The sequence below is a fragment of the Platalea leucorodia genome (genome assembly GCF_965183815.1).
Source record: "Platalea leucorodia genome assembly, chromosome: Z".
In the NCBI taxonomy this organism is placed as follows: Eukaryota; Metazoa; Chordata; class Aves; order Pelecaniformes; family Threskiornithidae; genus Platalea; species Platalea leucorodia.
In genome coordinates this window covers 2,279,912-2,295,440 of record NC_138858.1, presented here as the reverse complement: position 1 = coordinate 2,295,440, position 15,529 = coordinate 2,279,912, and the positions used below count along the sequence as shown (strand labels likewise).

General features: G+C 44.5%; 1 protein-coding gene across 1 annotated transcript in view; it reads left to right on the top strand.

Annotated features, from left to right (window-relative positions):
- Positions 1-15,529, top strand: part of DCC (DCC netrin 1 receptor) — a gene marked incomplete at both ends in the record, with an annotated part of 597,951 nt that overhangs the window by 268,875 nt on the left and 313,547 nt on the right. Inside the window, one exon of the mRNA XM_082336600.1 lies at positions 11,339-11,623. Coding sequence (XP_082192726.1) covers positions 11,339-11,623 — 285 coding nt within the window. The remainder of the gene's footprint in view (positions 1-11,338; positions 11,624-15,529) is intronic.

The following is a 15,529-nucleotide window of genomic DNA, read 5'->3' as shown; positions in this document are numbered from 1 at the left end:
GGAGTTTTTGGATGGGCACCATAGTATCACGTGCAATCTGTCGGAATTGCTTTTCCAATTAGTTTGTTCTCTCTATACCTTTCTCTAGCTTTTTGCTGTCAGGTAAAATATCTTGTGGCTGATAGCCTCGTGTGAAGAGGATGTAGGAAGAGGGGCGTTGGGTGTTGGAGGCGAAGAGCTGTCCCGTGGGTGCGTGGCTGAAGTTTGCTGTCTCCAGGTGCATGGCCAATCCCCGTAGGACCGCGGTCGACCACGGGCTGAGGGGAGTTCCCACCTTTCAGGGATGCTGCAGGGATGAATACAGTCACGGCCGTGGTGCTCAGATCGCACTGTGACAAATCCACCGGGAAGCAGGTATGATAAATAAGTTGGTGGATGCGCTTTGAACCTTCTCAGTGTCTGGAATGAGACGAGACAGAACTAAAGTGTGTTTTCAAGCAGCATGTCAGATAATGGTCTAGAGAAAAGATAAACTTTTAGGTTTTTATTTTTTCCTCTCTGTCTTTTGAACTATCTGGCAGCACTTGAGAGAATGAATGCCTCCTTCGGCATAGTTAAACCTATCAAGGATTGAGCTGCTTTCACGTCCCATGGGTTTGCATACAACGTCTAAACATCCTGTTGGTCTTATCTTTATGAATCTTATAAGATATTCCCAGCCCATGCTGGTGGAGACAAAGGCTTGATATTCCTACTCTTGGAAGTTTGTCCAAAGTTCCCTGACCTCTAGTGTCCCTTCAATCACTAGTGGTGTGTCCTGCCCCTAGGGAACTGCAGTTAGCTTTAGCAGAATAAGTGGCTTTCAAAGATTTCCCACAGGCAAGAGCCGTGAAAATGGGCACCCAGTGACATGAACCCTAAAAGCCTAAAGTAGCTGAAAGTAAGTAAAATGGGCAGCAGCCAGAACTTCTCAGGTGCTGCACTTTCATCTTCTACTCCAGTGTTCTCCATCTTCTTCATTTCTTTATCGCTGCCTTGCACAGTCCTCTCTGCATCTTCTCCCAAGCAACCCCAGTGCTCGGGCTGTCTGGCCTCTTTCTCTGCATTCGGGCATTTAAGAGCGAGCCGTGTATACCTTGCACACTTATACATCGCACCCTACGTGTCTGAGCTGCCCTATGCTTGCACTCGATGAGTTAAAATAAATTTCCCCTTGTGCTTGTGTCTGAAACTTTTGAAATCTCTGAATCTTTCTTCTTGCGAGAGTTTGCTCCACGGTCTGTCCCAGTCCTTGAGAAAGTCTGGTCTTTGGCACAAGCGAGATGAATGTCTGCTGAAGATGAGTGGTATTTGACAATGGAGAGGTTTGAATTGATCTCTTGTTTAAATAGATGTCATGAGCTGTGCCCTTAAGTGCCTTAAACGAGAGGGCTGAGGCCTTGAACTTGATTGCATCTTCTATGGATAGTCAGTGGAGGAGGGAGCAGAGAAGGCGGCTTTTGCTGTGAGTTGCGTTAGTAGTAATTTATATACGTTGTGGCTCTTTAAAACACTGTAGAAGGATAGTCTGCGAACTGGAGTAGGGGAGAGGAAGGAACATACATAAACATTGCCTCTGCTGTCTAGGCAGAATCTGTTATTCGTAGTACCCCTCCTTTCTCTGAACAGATTGACCTTTGATATGTCAGAACCGGTCGGTCACATCAGAAACATCTACTGCCAGCATTGGAGAATGAACGACACTTCATGTCACATTAGACGTTTCAGATTTCTGAAAGATGAGGCTCAAAGCAGACAGCCGGAATCCGAAGCCGCAATGGATAGGGTTTGCCTGATAGAGAGGTTTGCGGTAGTCTTATAGACCACGCTAACCCTTACCGCGTCTGCTGGGGTAACTAGGGCTGTCGTGCCGTGCAAGCTTCCCTCGGGTAATGGCTTGCTTGTGCGTTCGGTGCCGATTCGACGGGGTTTCAGCTCCAGCTGCTGTTGTCCCGTGGTGCCGCTCAGCTCGGTGCTGTCGGTGCTAGCCCAGGGGCGATCCCTGCTCGTTGGAGGCAGGGGCGACTGCATTGCTTGGTCTTTCTTCCTCCAGAGCTGGGGATGCCTCTGTCCTGCTTGAAGACTCCATTCGTTTATTGGAAGGCGTGGCTGGAGTTGCACCTAATTACTCTGAAGGTCTTTTCACTGTTGTTCTGAAGTAGTTTAAATCCTAGAATCATTTAGGTTGGAAAAGACCTTTAAGACCATCAAGTCCAGCCGTTAAATGAGGCAAGTCACAAAAAAAACCCCTTACATTTGTAGGCTGTTACATCAAGAGATTTCTGGTCTGCTCAGAGCATCTTTATACTACGTCTGTGGTGCTTTATGAAAGCAAAGTCACTGCTCCAAGTGCAGGGCTTTAAATATAATGGACTAAACGATGCTAGTACCAGCGAACTCCCAGTGCATGGTGCATGAATGAGAGACCCTGCATTTTTTTTATTGTTTTAATTAGAGATTTTGGAAATATGGCCCTTTTTTAGATTCTTCAGCAATAAAAAAAAAAAAGGCCTATTTTCTTCTTGCTTGTTTCTTGTTTGAGGAGCCGATTTGATGATTTCATTGGCGACTGGCGGGAAGCCTGTTCTACTTGCTGGCTGCAAGCCACGAGCGCTGGCAAGAAGATGAAGAGACTTACGCCCTCCCGTTTGTATATTAACAGGGGCAAAACAGTAGGTGGGCTTGTCGGTGGGTGATAAAAATTTAGGGTAGTGTTTCTTTTCCCCACGCCAGGTGTATTGTGGTACTGTGAATGACAGGGAGTTACACTCCCAGAGGTTCATGTAGGCTTGTTAATAAATATTAGCGGTTTTGTGGCTTGGAATATCTACTAGGCTTTTCCCCCCTGCTCTCTGAGAAATCAGAAAATAGGCTTAAGCTGTAAGCTGTGGCTGTATCTTGTAGAAATTGTGAGAGAGAGGAACTAGATCCAACCCACCGACTGAAGAGCCATAGAGAGCTATAGGCGGGGAGCTCTGGAGATTCGTGTTTCGCCTGTGGCTATAAGAAGGTCATAGTTTCCTAGCTCTTGAAGAATGACAAATTTGGTTCTCATAAACTCTGAAATGCTGAAAAAAATCTGTGTAATGAAGAGAAAAGCAATCTCGAGGGTTGTACTTGAACGATTCAGTTGAAATGTTTGTTGTTCTGAATGTATCCTGCGTGTGCGGGACGTTCAGGCACAACAGCTTTGTGCTAGTGCTTTGAATCGGAAAGAAAGATCTGCGAAGACTAAGTAGAACTGACCATGAAGGCATTGAATCCTTGATGAAAATCCCCCTACAGCATAAATATGTGGATGGAAAAAAATAGATTGTTTCCGTGCATTATGCTGAGCAAAGCCAGCAAGTGAGACACACAAAAGGTGACAAGTAAATTAGATTTTAAAATTCTTGCAGTTTTGATAATCTGAGCTGACATCACTAACAGAGGTTAGGAAAAAGTCTTTTTCAGAAAAATAAGTTCATTTATTTCCTGTGATAGGTAAGAGGCATCAAAGGGCAGATCCTGGTTCCATCTTTCTTCAGCTAGCCTTTCTTGGTTGAATTAGATTGCTGCCAAGAATTGATGCTATAATGTTTGTAATGGACTCTGCACACTGGGAGAGAATTGCTATGCTGGAGGAGAGCTCGATGTGCCCTCGTACTGGAAAAGGGGAAATATTCTTCCTATGTGGGATGTTCTGAATTGTCTGTTCATGAGTTACGGCTGCTTCTCCCCAGGAACAAGTGACAGGACGAGAAAATGGCCTCAAGCTGCGCCAGGGGAGGTTTAGGTTGGATATTAGGAAAAACTTCTTCACCGAGAGGGTGGTCAAGCATTGGAACAGGCTGCCCAGGGCAGTGGTTGAGTCTCCATCCCTGGAGGTATTTGAAAGCCAGGGAGATGTGGTGCTGAGGGACATGGTTTAGTGGTGGCCTTGGCAGTGCTGGGTTTATGGTTGGACTTGATGATCTTAAGGGTCTTTTCCAACCTAAATGATTCTCTGATTCTATCTTATCTACAGTGAGTTCAACAGCACTTGTGCGAATGTGTCCATGTGAAGGTAGGGCTGATGGAGGAAGGGATGGCTTCTGACCTTCCTCTCCATGTGGTTTAAGAGGAGACATGGTGGCTCTCCTGGCATTACGTGAGGAATCTCATCTAACAGTAAACTATCAGGATTAAAACCTCCTCAAAAGGTGAGGATGCCTGGGGAACTGGGGCACTTCCATGGCTAAGTAGCATCAGGGTTACAACACAGCTTAAGTGTTCAAGCCTAAGCTCTCCCCTAAATACTCTCTTGTATATCTATTTTTTTATATATAGATACACACACACACAATTGCTTTTACAGTCAACTATAAAATCTGTGCCTTATTTCTTTGACTTTGCTATAAGTTGACCCAGTACAGAGATTCCCTCCAGAGCTATGCTACTCTTTGAGGTCAACTAAATTCTCTTCCTCCCAAAAGGGCCGTAGGGAGAGAAGTGCAGGGACTGCCCCTTTCAGTCCTCACAGTGGATCTCTGAGGGCTATCTAAAGACCAGAGGACTTCACAGCAAGAATGTCAAGATGTGTTTTCCAGTATGATAATTGAGTGCTAAATACAAGTTGCAGAAATAATTGTCTCGCCTTTAAATGTGTAGGCTAAAAAAAGCTATCACAGTTTGGCTCTCCTGAAATGAGGCCAAATGCTTTGTTTGGCTTGGAGTTTGGGATGAATCTGGCTGAAAACATCGAAGCTGCTTTTGCTCCTCTGGCACAAAGCAGGATGAATCACTCCTCAATCCAAAAGCAATGAGACACATGCTAAGAGGACAGCAGCAAAGCATGTTAAGTAGATTTTTTTTTTTTTGACACTTGTTCAATGAATATTAAACATAGTGTCTGTTTAAACTCTTCCTTTATTGTTTTATTTTTAGGGGATCTGGTGATGGTGGTCTCTAAGTTTTCTTAGAGAACCCCTCTTTGGTAGAGCCCACAGGCTTGAGTTGTACTTGAAGCTCATTCCCTGATGAGGATTTTTCTCCTTTCTGCTGAAAAGCTGAGAACTCTGCATGAGCCCAACCTTCCTCTCCCCCCTCGGCTACCCCTGAACTGTATCTCAGTTTGTGGGTGTACCCCAAAAGAAACTCTGCTCAGTTTCATAGAAAGGAAGGAAATACTGATATATGGACAGAAGAGCTTGGTTCGAACCCCTGCTTACCTTGGATTTCTCCTGTCACCTTGAGCGAGCGAGTCAGTCACCATAGCACCTTCAAAAGCACCTAAAAAGCCCGAGGAACTCTCTTCAGTTAGAAGCTGCCACATTTTATAAGCTAGTGGGATGCCAGTTTCTGTGGCTTTGCTGCCTTTCAATGTTTGAACCTGTATTTTAGAGCCTCAGTTCCTCATCTATGAAATAGAAAGACTATTTCGTATTTACATAATACAAATTAAAGACAGTGATGCACTCAGATTTTATATATATATATACACACACACATATAAAATAGTGTGCATGACTAACTAGCTATACTTTGGTTAACCTGAAGCTATTTGGACCTGCCCGCCACTGCGCTTCTTAAGTAATTACTTAGATCTCAATACATAACCTTAATGCCGAGCCCACGTTGATCCTTCTCTCCTGCAGACAGGGCCATAGACCAGAGTCATCCGTGTTGAAGTCCCACTTCTTCAATCAAATTTCCAGACTTTAAACCGTGTCTGTTCTCCCTTTGGTTGCAGCCGCCGGATGCTCAGCGGCCCAGACAGCTGCCGTTCGGTATCTCCGCAGGGCTGCGATGGTGGGTTACAACTGGGTTGCTGCAGAAATAACACCCGAGACCTGGGAAAAACAAAAGACAGCAAATTGGAGTTGTAGAAGTTTGTTTCTAAGGATGCTGGGTTGCTCTCTTTCTCTGAAATTCTCAGTTACTTTTCAATATCTTATTTTTTGATGGAACAGCTCAGGATACAGTTGAGATATGATGTTGACTATATTGTCATTACCCTTAGCTTATGTTCTTTCAAACAGCCACGTTAACTTCCAGTTAAGTTTCCTTACGTGCATCTCCGCCGTCAGGAGAAATCAAGGCAATCGTCTGTTCGCACGATAAATCACAAGGATCAGAGACCTGCATATTCCCTGTTTCACGGGGTGTTTGTGCGTGATGTGATCTAGCAGCGGGGACCGCGTCTGTGCGTCGCAGTCGGGATCGCAGTACTTTGCGTTCAGGGGTGAAGTTTCACAGGATTTAAATATGCTCTGCGGAGTCAGAATACTGAGTGGGGTTCGTATTTAAAAAGAGAGGAAAAAAAAAAGATCCAGCCTTATTTGTAGTGGTCATGAGTTCTTAATTAATTAATCCCCTCTGAGTATTAATACAATTAACACGTAGTCACCTAATTTAGGTAACCCCCATGGGTGGAGGGTGAAGACGAGGGATTCCTCTGCCCGCCTAGTGTATAGGAAGCCTTGGGAGGTGGGCAGCCTAATTTAGGCATAAAGGACAAATGAATGATGTTTATATGGTTTTAGCTTAGGTATGTGAATTTGATGGAAATTGAGCGCTAATAAGAAAAGATCATCTTGTGGTATCCTGTATTACCATGCTAATGGCTGAAGCAAAGAGAGCAGCAGGAAACTGGGACTGTAGAGCAAATGAGCAGCTCCTTGCTAAGGTTTTGTGTTTCTTCTAGCAAACTTGGGTGTAGTCCCAGCTGGTGGTTGATGAGTAGTATTTGAAATACGCAGCTCCTAGCAGGATGAAGGATTTCCAATATCGGACACAAGGTTGGGGAGCAGTTGAACTTTTTTTCTTGTTGGAAATAGGTAATAATAAGTAGGCCTATGATTACTTGGTGCGTCGTCTTCTAGCCTTATCTGCTCTTGAAACACCGGCCAGCTTTCCGTCCTCGGCTTCTCGGGCGGTGAGGCACCTTCCTCTCCTTCACTTCGCACCGAGGTGCCCTTTGTGGCAAATCGGTTTAACTTCCATCTATATAAACCTTAACTGCCCAAATTTCATATCTAAAAAATGCAAAGGCATAAAGTATCTTATTAATATTCATTTTATTGTAATATTAAAATCCTTCCCTTGGAATCCTTCTCATTAAGCCGACAGCTGGTACTAGGAGTGGCTGGCTGGTACTGTGCTGCAGGAATTCCCTGGCTGGCAATACTTTCTAGAAGTATTGCTAAATGCATATTGGTAACTTGATTTTTTTTTCTTTTTCCCCCTAATTAGTTTCTTCTAAGTCAGAAATCTGAGTGTCCAGCTTTTCATAAGCTTTATCTCCTCCTAGATGTACGGCTTCCAGTCCCGTAAGATGGGGTTTGCACCAAGAAAGGGTTCCAGTTTATTTAGCTCCCGTTTTTATGAACGAACCCGAACGCCACGTCTGTGCTTGGATTATTTGGTGTGAAGTCTGTAGGTCTTGCTCTGATACTTCTGCTGCACGTTACTGAGTGCAAATCTTTTCAGAATTGTAAATAGGAGCTAGCAAACAAAAAAGAATATAGAGTAACTAAAGCGTAGCACCTTTTTGGAAACCAGCCCGTGGAAGAGAGAATTAGACAGCAGTTTCTAAAATATTTACATTTCCCGATTCACTCACCCATGCTCTCTCGCTTTCCTATTTTCTGAAGCAAGCAGAAGGAAATCACTCTTTTTCATTACCTTGGTTTCTTGCCCTTCAGCTATTCTGTGAATTGAAAGTGGGGAAAAAAAAGGTCTTGTCTTGATGTTAAGTAACCTTGCAGGCTTTAATTTGAAACAAACAAAGCATTTAAAGCAGTTCTTCTCTGGGGGATTGTACTGAGTGCTACTAAATTGCTGAATATTTAATAGCTAAACATGTTCCAGACCCTGAGGTCTGTCCCCCAAATGATAAGCCTTTTTATTAAGTGAACTTTAATTGCTTAATAATTGGGTCTTCTGTAAGGAAAGATGGGGATCCTGATAGGCTGCCAACCAGACTGCATGGTAAATCAGAGTCGGGTACCGCTTTCAATTAAGTTTCCGAAGTAGGTTTGGGTATAATGCAGGGAGGTGCATCTGTGACCCTGTGGCTACGGAGCGAAGCATCGCCGAGGATCTGCAATGTTTAATTCCAGAGTCTGTCTCGGAAAGTGACTTTCTCCGAATGTATTTGCTGTTCCGTTCCCTTGAGCCAGCTCCCGACATCCTAAACATCTGTGTAGCTTCAAAAACTGTCTTTAAAATAAATCAGCGTAAGCCAGGAGAGCTGTAAAGACCCAGTGATGGTTTTAAGATCTTGTCTATTATGGTCCTGCAGAGAGATGAACGAGTTTTGAACATAACCGTGGAAAAAGGTGGTTAGTGTCTTTTCACCGGGACACAGCCAAAGGTTTTTTGCAACATCCTGATCTTATGCGTAGATTTTTATGATGGTTTTTTAAGCTTTAAAAGGAAGAGTAGGGATACCTGTGGAAAGGGAGGCGGCGCAGAGACGGGGCAAAGCGTGAGCTGGCTGCGTGCAGGGCCAAGGCAGGTACGGTGCTGCCAGGGAAGAAAAAGTCCCTCTGGCAATTGTTTTTAGTCCTAGTTTTTACTGTAAATTGTTAGATTTAGCTCTCTTTCCTCCTGGAAAAGTCTGCAGTTTTCAACAGCTTTCCATCACTGTTCACACTGCGTTTCTCTTCAATTTTTGTCAAAGTGTTGAATGCTTCTATTTTTCTAGCTTGCACCAGCTTTGCTGGGGGTGAAAAGCTGTTACTTGTGCGTCTGTGCCAATAGCTCGGCTGGAAAGTAGCATCCTCGCCGCGATGGGAACGTGTGCGAGGGGGCAGCGGGTGGCAGGGCTTGCGTGGATGGGCCTGGGAACGACTGCCTTTTCTTCGCTCGCTTGGTTCATAGGGATAACTAGTAAACATGGCAATTAGGAAATACTGCTGCCCACACAACAGTAGATTCATGTAGGCTTTTTCACGTGTGGAAATGTCATTAGGAAGCCTCCTCCGAGAGAGTTTCAGCCTTGCTAAAGAATTTCCCTGCTTCAGCTCATGGAAGCACTTCACCCGGGTTGCGAGATCTCATCCTGGCAGATGCTCTGGGAGATATCGTAGAATCCTAGAATGGTTTGGGTTGGAAGAAACCTTAAAGATCACCTGGTTCCAACCCCCTGCCGTGGGCAGGGACACCTTCCACTAGACCAGGTTGCTCAAAGCCCCGTTCAACCTGGCCTTGACCACTTCCAGGGATGGGGCATCCACAGCTGCTTCTTTAGTCTGGAGAAGAGGAGGCTGAGGGGAGACCCTATCGCTTTCTACAACTGCCTGAAAGGAGGCTGTAGCGAGGTGGGGGTCGGTCTCTTCTCCCTAGTAAGGAGTGACAGGACGAGAGGAAACGGCCTCAAGCTGCGCCAGGGCAGGTTTGGGTTAGACATTAGGAAAAACTTCTTCACCGAAAGGGTGGTCAAGCATTGGACCAGGCTGCCCAGGGAAGGGGTTGAGTCCCCATCCCTGGAGGTATTTAAAGGAAGGGTAGATGTGGTGCTTGAGGATTTGGTATAGTGATGGACTTGGCAGTGATAGGTTGATGGTTGGACTCGATGATCTTAAGGGTCTTTTCCAACCTTGACGATTCTATGGTTCTCTGGGCAACCTGTGCCAGTGCCTCACCACTCTCACAGTAAAGAATTTCTTTCTTATATCCAATTTAAATCTCCCCTCTTTCAGTTGAAAGCCATTACCCCCTGTCCTATCGCTACAGGCTCTACTAAAAAGTCTGTCCTCATCTTTCTTCAAAGCCGTCTTTAAGTATTGAAAGACAGCAATAAGGTCTCCCTGGAGCCTCCTCTTCTCCAGGCTGAACAACCCCAGCTCTCTTCAGCCTGTCCTCACAGAAGAGGTGCTCCAGCCCTCTGATCGTCTTCGTGGCCTCCTCTGGACTTGCTCCAACAGGTCCATTCCTCCATATGTTGGGGGCCCCAGAGCTGAACGCAATAGGAGCAACGTGTTTGAGGAGGAGAACTGAGACAAGAGGTGGGTGGCCAAAATCACACCAGAAAATAGGTGTTGGAACCAGGAAGTCAACTTGGGGCTCCCACTCAAATGTCTTTTTTAGTATGTGATTATTCCCCCGTACGGTGCTTTTGCTGAATGTTTGGGTGGCATTTTAATGTCTGGAAAGTTGGGGTCTTTATTCTTTGCTTCCTCAGCTTCTTTATAGCCTCTACTGACAGCTCCTTTTTGAAAGCCTTCACTGTATACCAGCTGATATCATCTAAAAGATGCTTTTTTCCTATATATTTTTTAGTTGCTTTTAGTGTCATCTTTTAAGTTTTTCACTCTGTCAAACACTTGGTGCGTGTTTGCACACACTGCTGAGTGATCGTATTTACTGGTATGGCTTCAAACGGTCCCTGCAGGCAGGCGAGCGTGCCCGGCCAGGCTGGGGACTGGTAGGGTCATTTCTAGGGACTGGCCGGGATTGGAGCCAGGGCAGGTCCCCAAAATATGTCCACACCATCTCTAGCACGTTCCTGATCCAAGCAGTTGCTTCAGTCCATCTTCTTGATTTGTCCTTCTCATACTTGGCTGGAAAGAGGGCTGATTATTTTTTCCTCTCCTCCTTTTTTTTGTTTTGTTTTCCTTCTTTGCAAGTTTTATCTACGCTCTTTGCAAAGCAACCATGCTTCCAGGTAGTGAAGTCCATGATCTTGACATCATCTTTCACTTGACCTTGGACTCTCGCAGACCCTGTCCTGTTCTTGCTGGCTTTTTCTTCCGTAGCACGTGAAGGACGTGGTCCTCGTGTTTTTGCGCCGAGTGAGGCTGGGACATCTGGGGGTTGCACAAAGAAAGCTCCCAGCTCTGCTCTCCTGCCCTCGCGAGTCAAAAATGTTTCATGAAAAACAGAGCCGTTTGAAATATTTGATTATGTGACCCAAGTAATTTATTTAGCAGAGGCTTTTTGGAGTATTTTTCCTTTTATCTGGGGGGAAGAGCATAGAGAAGGAGAAATACAGCACGATGCGACCGTACCGTTTCCCTAACCTTACGTAGGTTTGGTTGTGCTTTCCTTTGAATGCCACCCTGTTGTGAACAGTTTGCGTTGCGTGATAGCGTATCTGTACTTTGTTGAAGTTGTTCCTGAGTGGGTTTGTAAGTAACAGGTGCAATTTGTTACTCTTTATGTTGATAACACATCTTTTCTTTGCTGTTAATGAGTGTAATTTGCAATGGAAAGCGTTAGTCACCCTGTCATTATAGCAATCTCCAAGCAGTTTTCAGAATATCACATAAATTTTTTATTTATTTTTTTTTTTAGTCTGGATTGTTAACAAAATCCAAATCAGCATGGAAACAGCGTGCAACTTCTATTTTCAGCAGCTATATAATTGCCTTTTTTTTTTTGCTTGTGTTTGCAGGACCACTGAGGTTTCTTTCCCAGACGGAATCTGTCACGGCTTTTGCGGGAGACACCATTCTGCTGAAGTGTGAAGTTGTTGGGGAGCCCATGCCCGTGGTGCACTGGCAACGAAACCAGGAGGACTTGTTCCCGAGCTCGGCCGACCCGCGGGTGGCCGTCCTGCCCTCCGGAGCTTTACAGATCAGCAGGGTTCAGCATGGGGACAGCGGGATCTACAGATGCCTCGCGAAAAACCCAGCCAGTTCGAGAACTGGAAATGATGCAGAAGTCAGAGTTTTGGCAGGTAAGAACCAGACCCTTCTACACCGCCTTTCTTCTCTCTTGTCTGGTTGTGTCCTTTGGTTCTCTGAAAGAGCAGTCACTCCTCCTGGGGCAGCTAGGCTGATTTATCCCACTTTCTTTCCAGTTACTTCTACAAGCTTCCAAGTTCTTCTTCACATGGAAGAGCCTGGAGATCTTTAGAAGCAGTTGGATGCAAAAGTGAGGAGTTGATCCCTTAGGAAAGTATTCATGCTGCCTAACTTCAAGTACCAAATTTGGATATGTATGAAGCTGGTCTCTTTTACGTGGTCGATGGAGAGAGACAAGTACTTCCCATCTCACGATGTTGGTGAGAGCACTGGAATTACTTTCCCAGAGCCCTGGAATTATTTTTCTCAGAGCGCTCTCTGGAAGAGCTCCTCTCACTCCATTGACTGGAAAGGCAATCTGTTGGGACTAGCTGCTGAATTGACCTACTCAAAGTTAGGTTGCTTGGATACTTCAGTGCCTGATATGATCTGCCAGGTTGCCCAGACGGCGGTTTGGGATCCAACACAGTTTAACTGTGACAAGTAATATGCCTAAATTCGTGGGCAAGTGAGCATCTTGCTCTCCTTCTTAATTGATAAACTCATCAGCGAAACAGATGGTTACCACTGCAGTTGAGTATGTAGATCTGAGCACCAAAAGAGTGGTTTGAAAAAGGTGTTGCTGCAAAATCTCCTTCCCTTCTAGTTCTACGCTCTGACACGTGACCACTAATTATATGGGACAGGGATGATGTATTTTTAGAAATTTTTTTTATATGCATTTGCTAGACAAATGTTGGTTTGCATGATTTCTCACTAAGTGAGAGGTAACTGAGCATGCTCAGTTACTCAGGTTATCCTCAGTTATCTGAGATATCTCAGGTAACTGAGGATGCTCAGACTTCTGAGATGGTCCAAATGCTGTAGAAATCAGGAAGGCTGGGATCAGTCCCAGGGAAGTGTCCCTATGCTAACGACATGTGAAACTTGATGAGTTCATCCTTACTTCTGGGAGTGGTTAATAACAGCTCTGGGATTTAATGCCGTGGAATTTGGAGGACTGCAGTTCCTTCTGTGTTTGCCATCTGACACCAAAAGAACCAAACCAAACCCCACGCTTTCCCTCTAAACCTAGGATTACAAACCAAAGCCTGTGTCCTCGCTTTCTGCTGTGGTAGTAGGTGTGGATCCTTTTTGGAGCTGCAAAGGAAAATAACAGCCAGAATAGCTGGCAGCAGGGGAAGACCACATCACCTGGAGTTACCTGCAGGTTTTTCTTTATCTTTTTGGTGACCAGAGTTTGTGCCTGATCTCTGGAGCATGGACCTGCTCCCCGTTTGTTGGTTTATCTAACAGGCTGCTCCAGGTTGGATGTTCTTGGGGTTCCCAAGCTCACCGTGAGCCGCAGAGCCCTGTGCTGTTCCTTATGCATCGGGCAGCACCGAGGCATTCCTGCCTCCGCCGTTATTAATGGCAATTTGAGATCCATGGGGAAATTTTTTTTTTTTTCAGAAGTCTTGATTAAAATTAAGAAAATCATAAAACTTTGTATTTCAGACAGACCTGGAAGGCTTTTCTCTGCCTCCTCAGCTTCTCAGAATATTTTTAATTTGCCATGCATTCAACATTTCTGATCATTTATGGATGGATTGATGTTTTTTCTTGTTCCCAGTTTTGGTCGTTAGCATCCTGGCTAAATGGCCTCTCTCAGGCTGTCTATAGGAGAGAGGGGAATTAATTTATCTCTTCCCAGCATGTTAAAATTTTATACCGGGGAGACACTGGAGCAAATAATGAGCAAAATATGTAACAGGGAACTAGTGGAGTCCGTCAGACTTTGGCTTAGGGCAAGCAGCACAAGGTCTTATTTTAGCATAATGTGAGCAGACAGCAGCTCTTATAAGAAATGAATGGTGCTCCTGAAACAAAAATTCAGATCTTATTGAGGCTTTTGGGAATTTTGTTCTCATGTGCACGCTTTGATGGTTCAGAGCTATCTGATACTTTGCTGCTAATTCTGCCTCTCCTGTTTTCGCTTGTTGGTAGAAATCTGTCTTCAGTTGCAGCTCTCCTCTTCCATAATTAGTGAAGGCAGAATACTCTTGTTGGCCTTTTTCCCTTGGTTAGTGGGGAGGAAAAAAAAGAAAAGCCTTAAATCTTATTCAAAGGAATAGGCAACAAAACAAAAAAATAAAGTGTAGGTAGTGTATCATAACTCTGTATTTTGAAAACGCTGCTTCTTCCACAGGTAGTGGTTGTGATTTGTTGGAACCCGCAGCGTATCTGTCAGGTTTTGTGGCGAAACGGACCACGATCCTGGCAAATAATTTCTAATCTTCTGTACAGCTTCCAAACAGAATGCTTTAAAAAAGAACGAGGGCTAAATATCTTTAGTCATTTAGTTTCTTTAGTCAAAGTGCCTGTGGCTTAAATATTTGATTCGACATTATGGTGGGTCTGGAGATACCTGTATCTTCTCTTGATAGCAACATTTGTCATCTGACATGATACAGGTTAGAAAAACAAAATATTTGGATGAGGGAATTACTGGTTTCTTGGGCAAAAAAGTAAAATTCATCCTACCAGACCCAAACCTGTAGTTTAACTCGCCAAGTAAATGAAGGAATAGTTGATTCTTCAACCTCCGTTACCAAAGAGAAGTGGTTTGTGGGTGCGTGAATGAGTCTTAGCGGGGCGGCAAAGCGCTGAGCAGGACCTTTTTACTTTGATAACTAAAAGACACTTTACAAATGACCATTTGCAAGTGTGTTTCCTAGGTGCAGTTTGATTCTGCCTGGGGAAGCTCTGGAAGGGGTGGATTCGCCCCCCAGCACCTCAATAAATGCATTTTACAAAGAGCTCCAGCCTCGCTAAATCCTCTATCGGAAACCACGTGCCTGTAGAAGTACACAGGCCATATGAAAACAGATTTTGAAGAACTTGTATAAAAAAAGCCCAACAAATCTGAGCAAAAACTCTTGAGGAGTTTTTAATGTGTCAGTTTTTCTCTTGCTGTTAATTTTAAGGGTAGCCATTGCAGCTTTTGGCAGAAAGCTCATTTCAAATGCACATTTTTTCACCTTTCTAATTGAAGTGCTCTTCTCTGGGGTCCAGAAACTTAATCCCAGGTGAAAAGTTTCAGCAAATACTGAGAACATGAGGAAATACATGTTCAGATAACGAGATGGACTCACCTAATTAATTTAGAGGGAATAATGCTACTGTACAAATAAAAAAAGCAAAGGTCTTATACAAACCAGTATGAAGGAATTAATTCTTAGCCGAATTCATTGCTTCTGTAAATTAATGAATAAGTTTCTTTGGCAGGTCTGTCCACTTCAGAAATACAGATACCATTTTAAAAGCAAAAGTTGAGTAGTTTGGTGCCTGAAAGCTATTAATTATTTATAAATAATAATCCTGCATTTATCGTTAGCCGTTCAAGTAATCCGCCGCTGTAGTAGTGTCTATTGTGGAGGTTCCTCCTCTCTTTCCGAGCTCGTCTGCTGAGCTGCAGCTCAAGATAACGGTAACAATGTCGTGTAATTCCTTCGTATTGAATGCGAATAAGAGTTTGGATGCTGCCGTGTGATTCAGCTCCTTCCTCGCGGTCGCACTTCTGAGGCGAGAGGGATAACGGCGGCGAAAAGGACCGAATTGAAACGGATCCCGCGAGAAGGAATTAGGGAGGAGAGGTTGATGGGCACGTTTCACTGCGCACAACAGGAGTTGCCTCCTGAGCTCAGGCTTGCTTTGATGCTTAAGTGACTCCGCTCTTTAGAAGAAGAGAAATTGCGATGTTCGAGTTATTTAAATACAGCGTGACATCGTGGTACTGATGGCTTTGCAGTTACCCCTGATTTTGCGTAGTCATGTAACTAGAGGAAGCATCTTGTCTG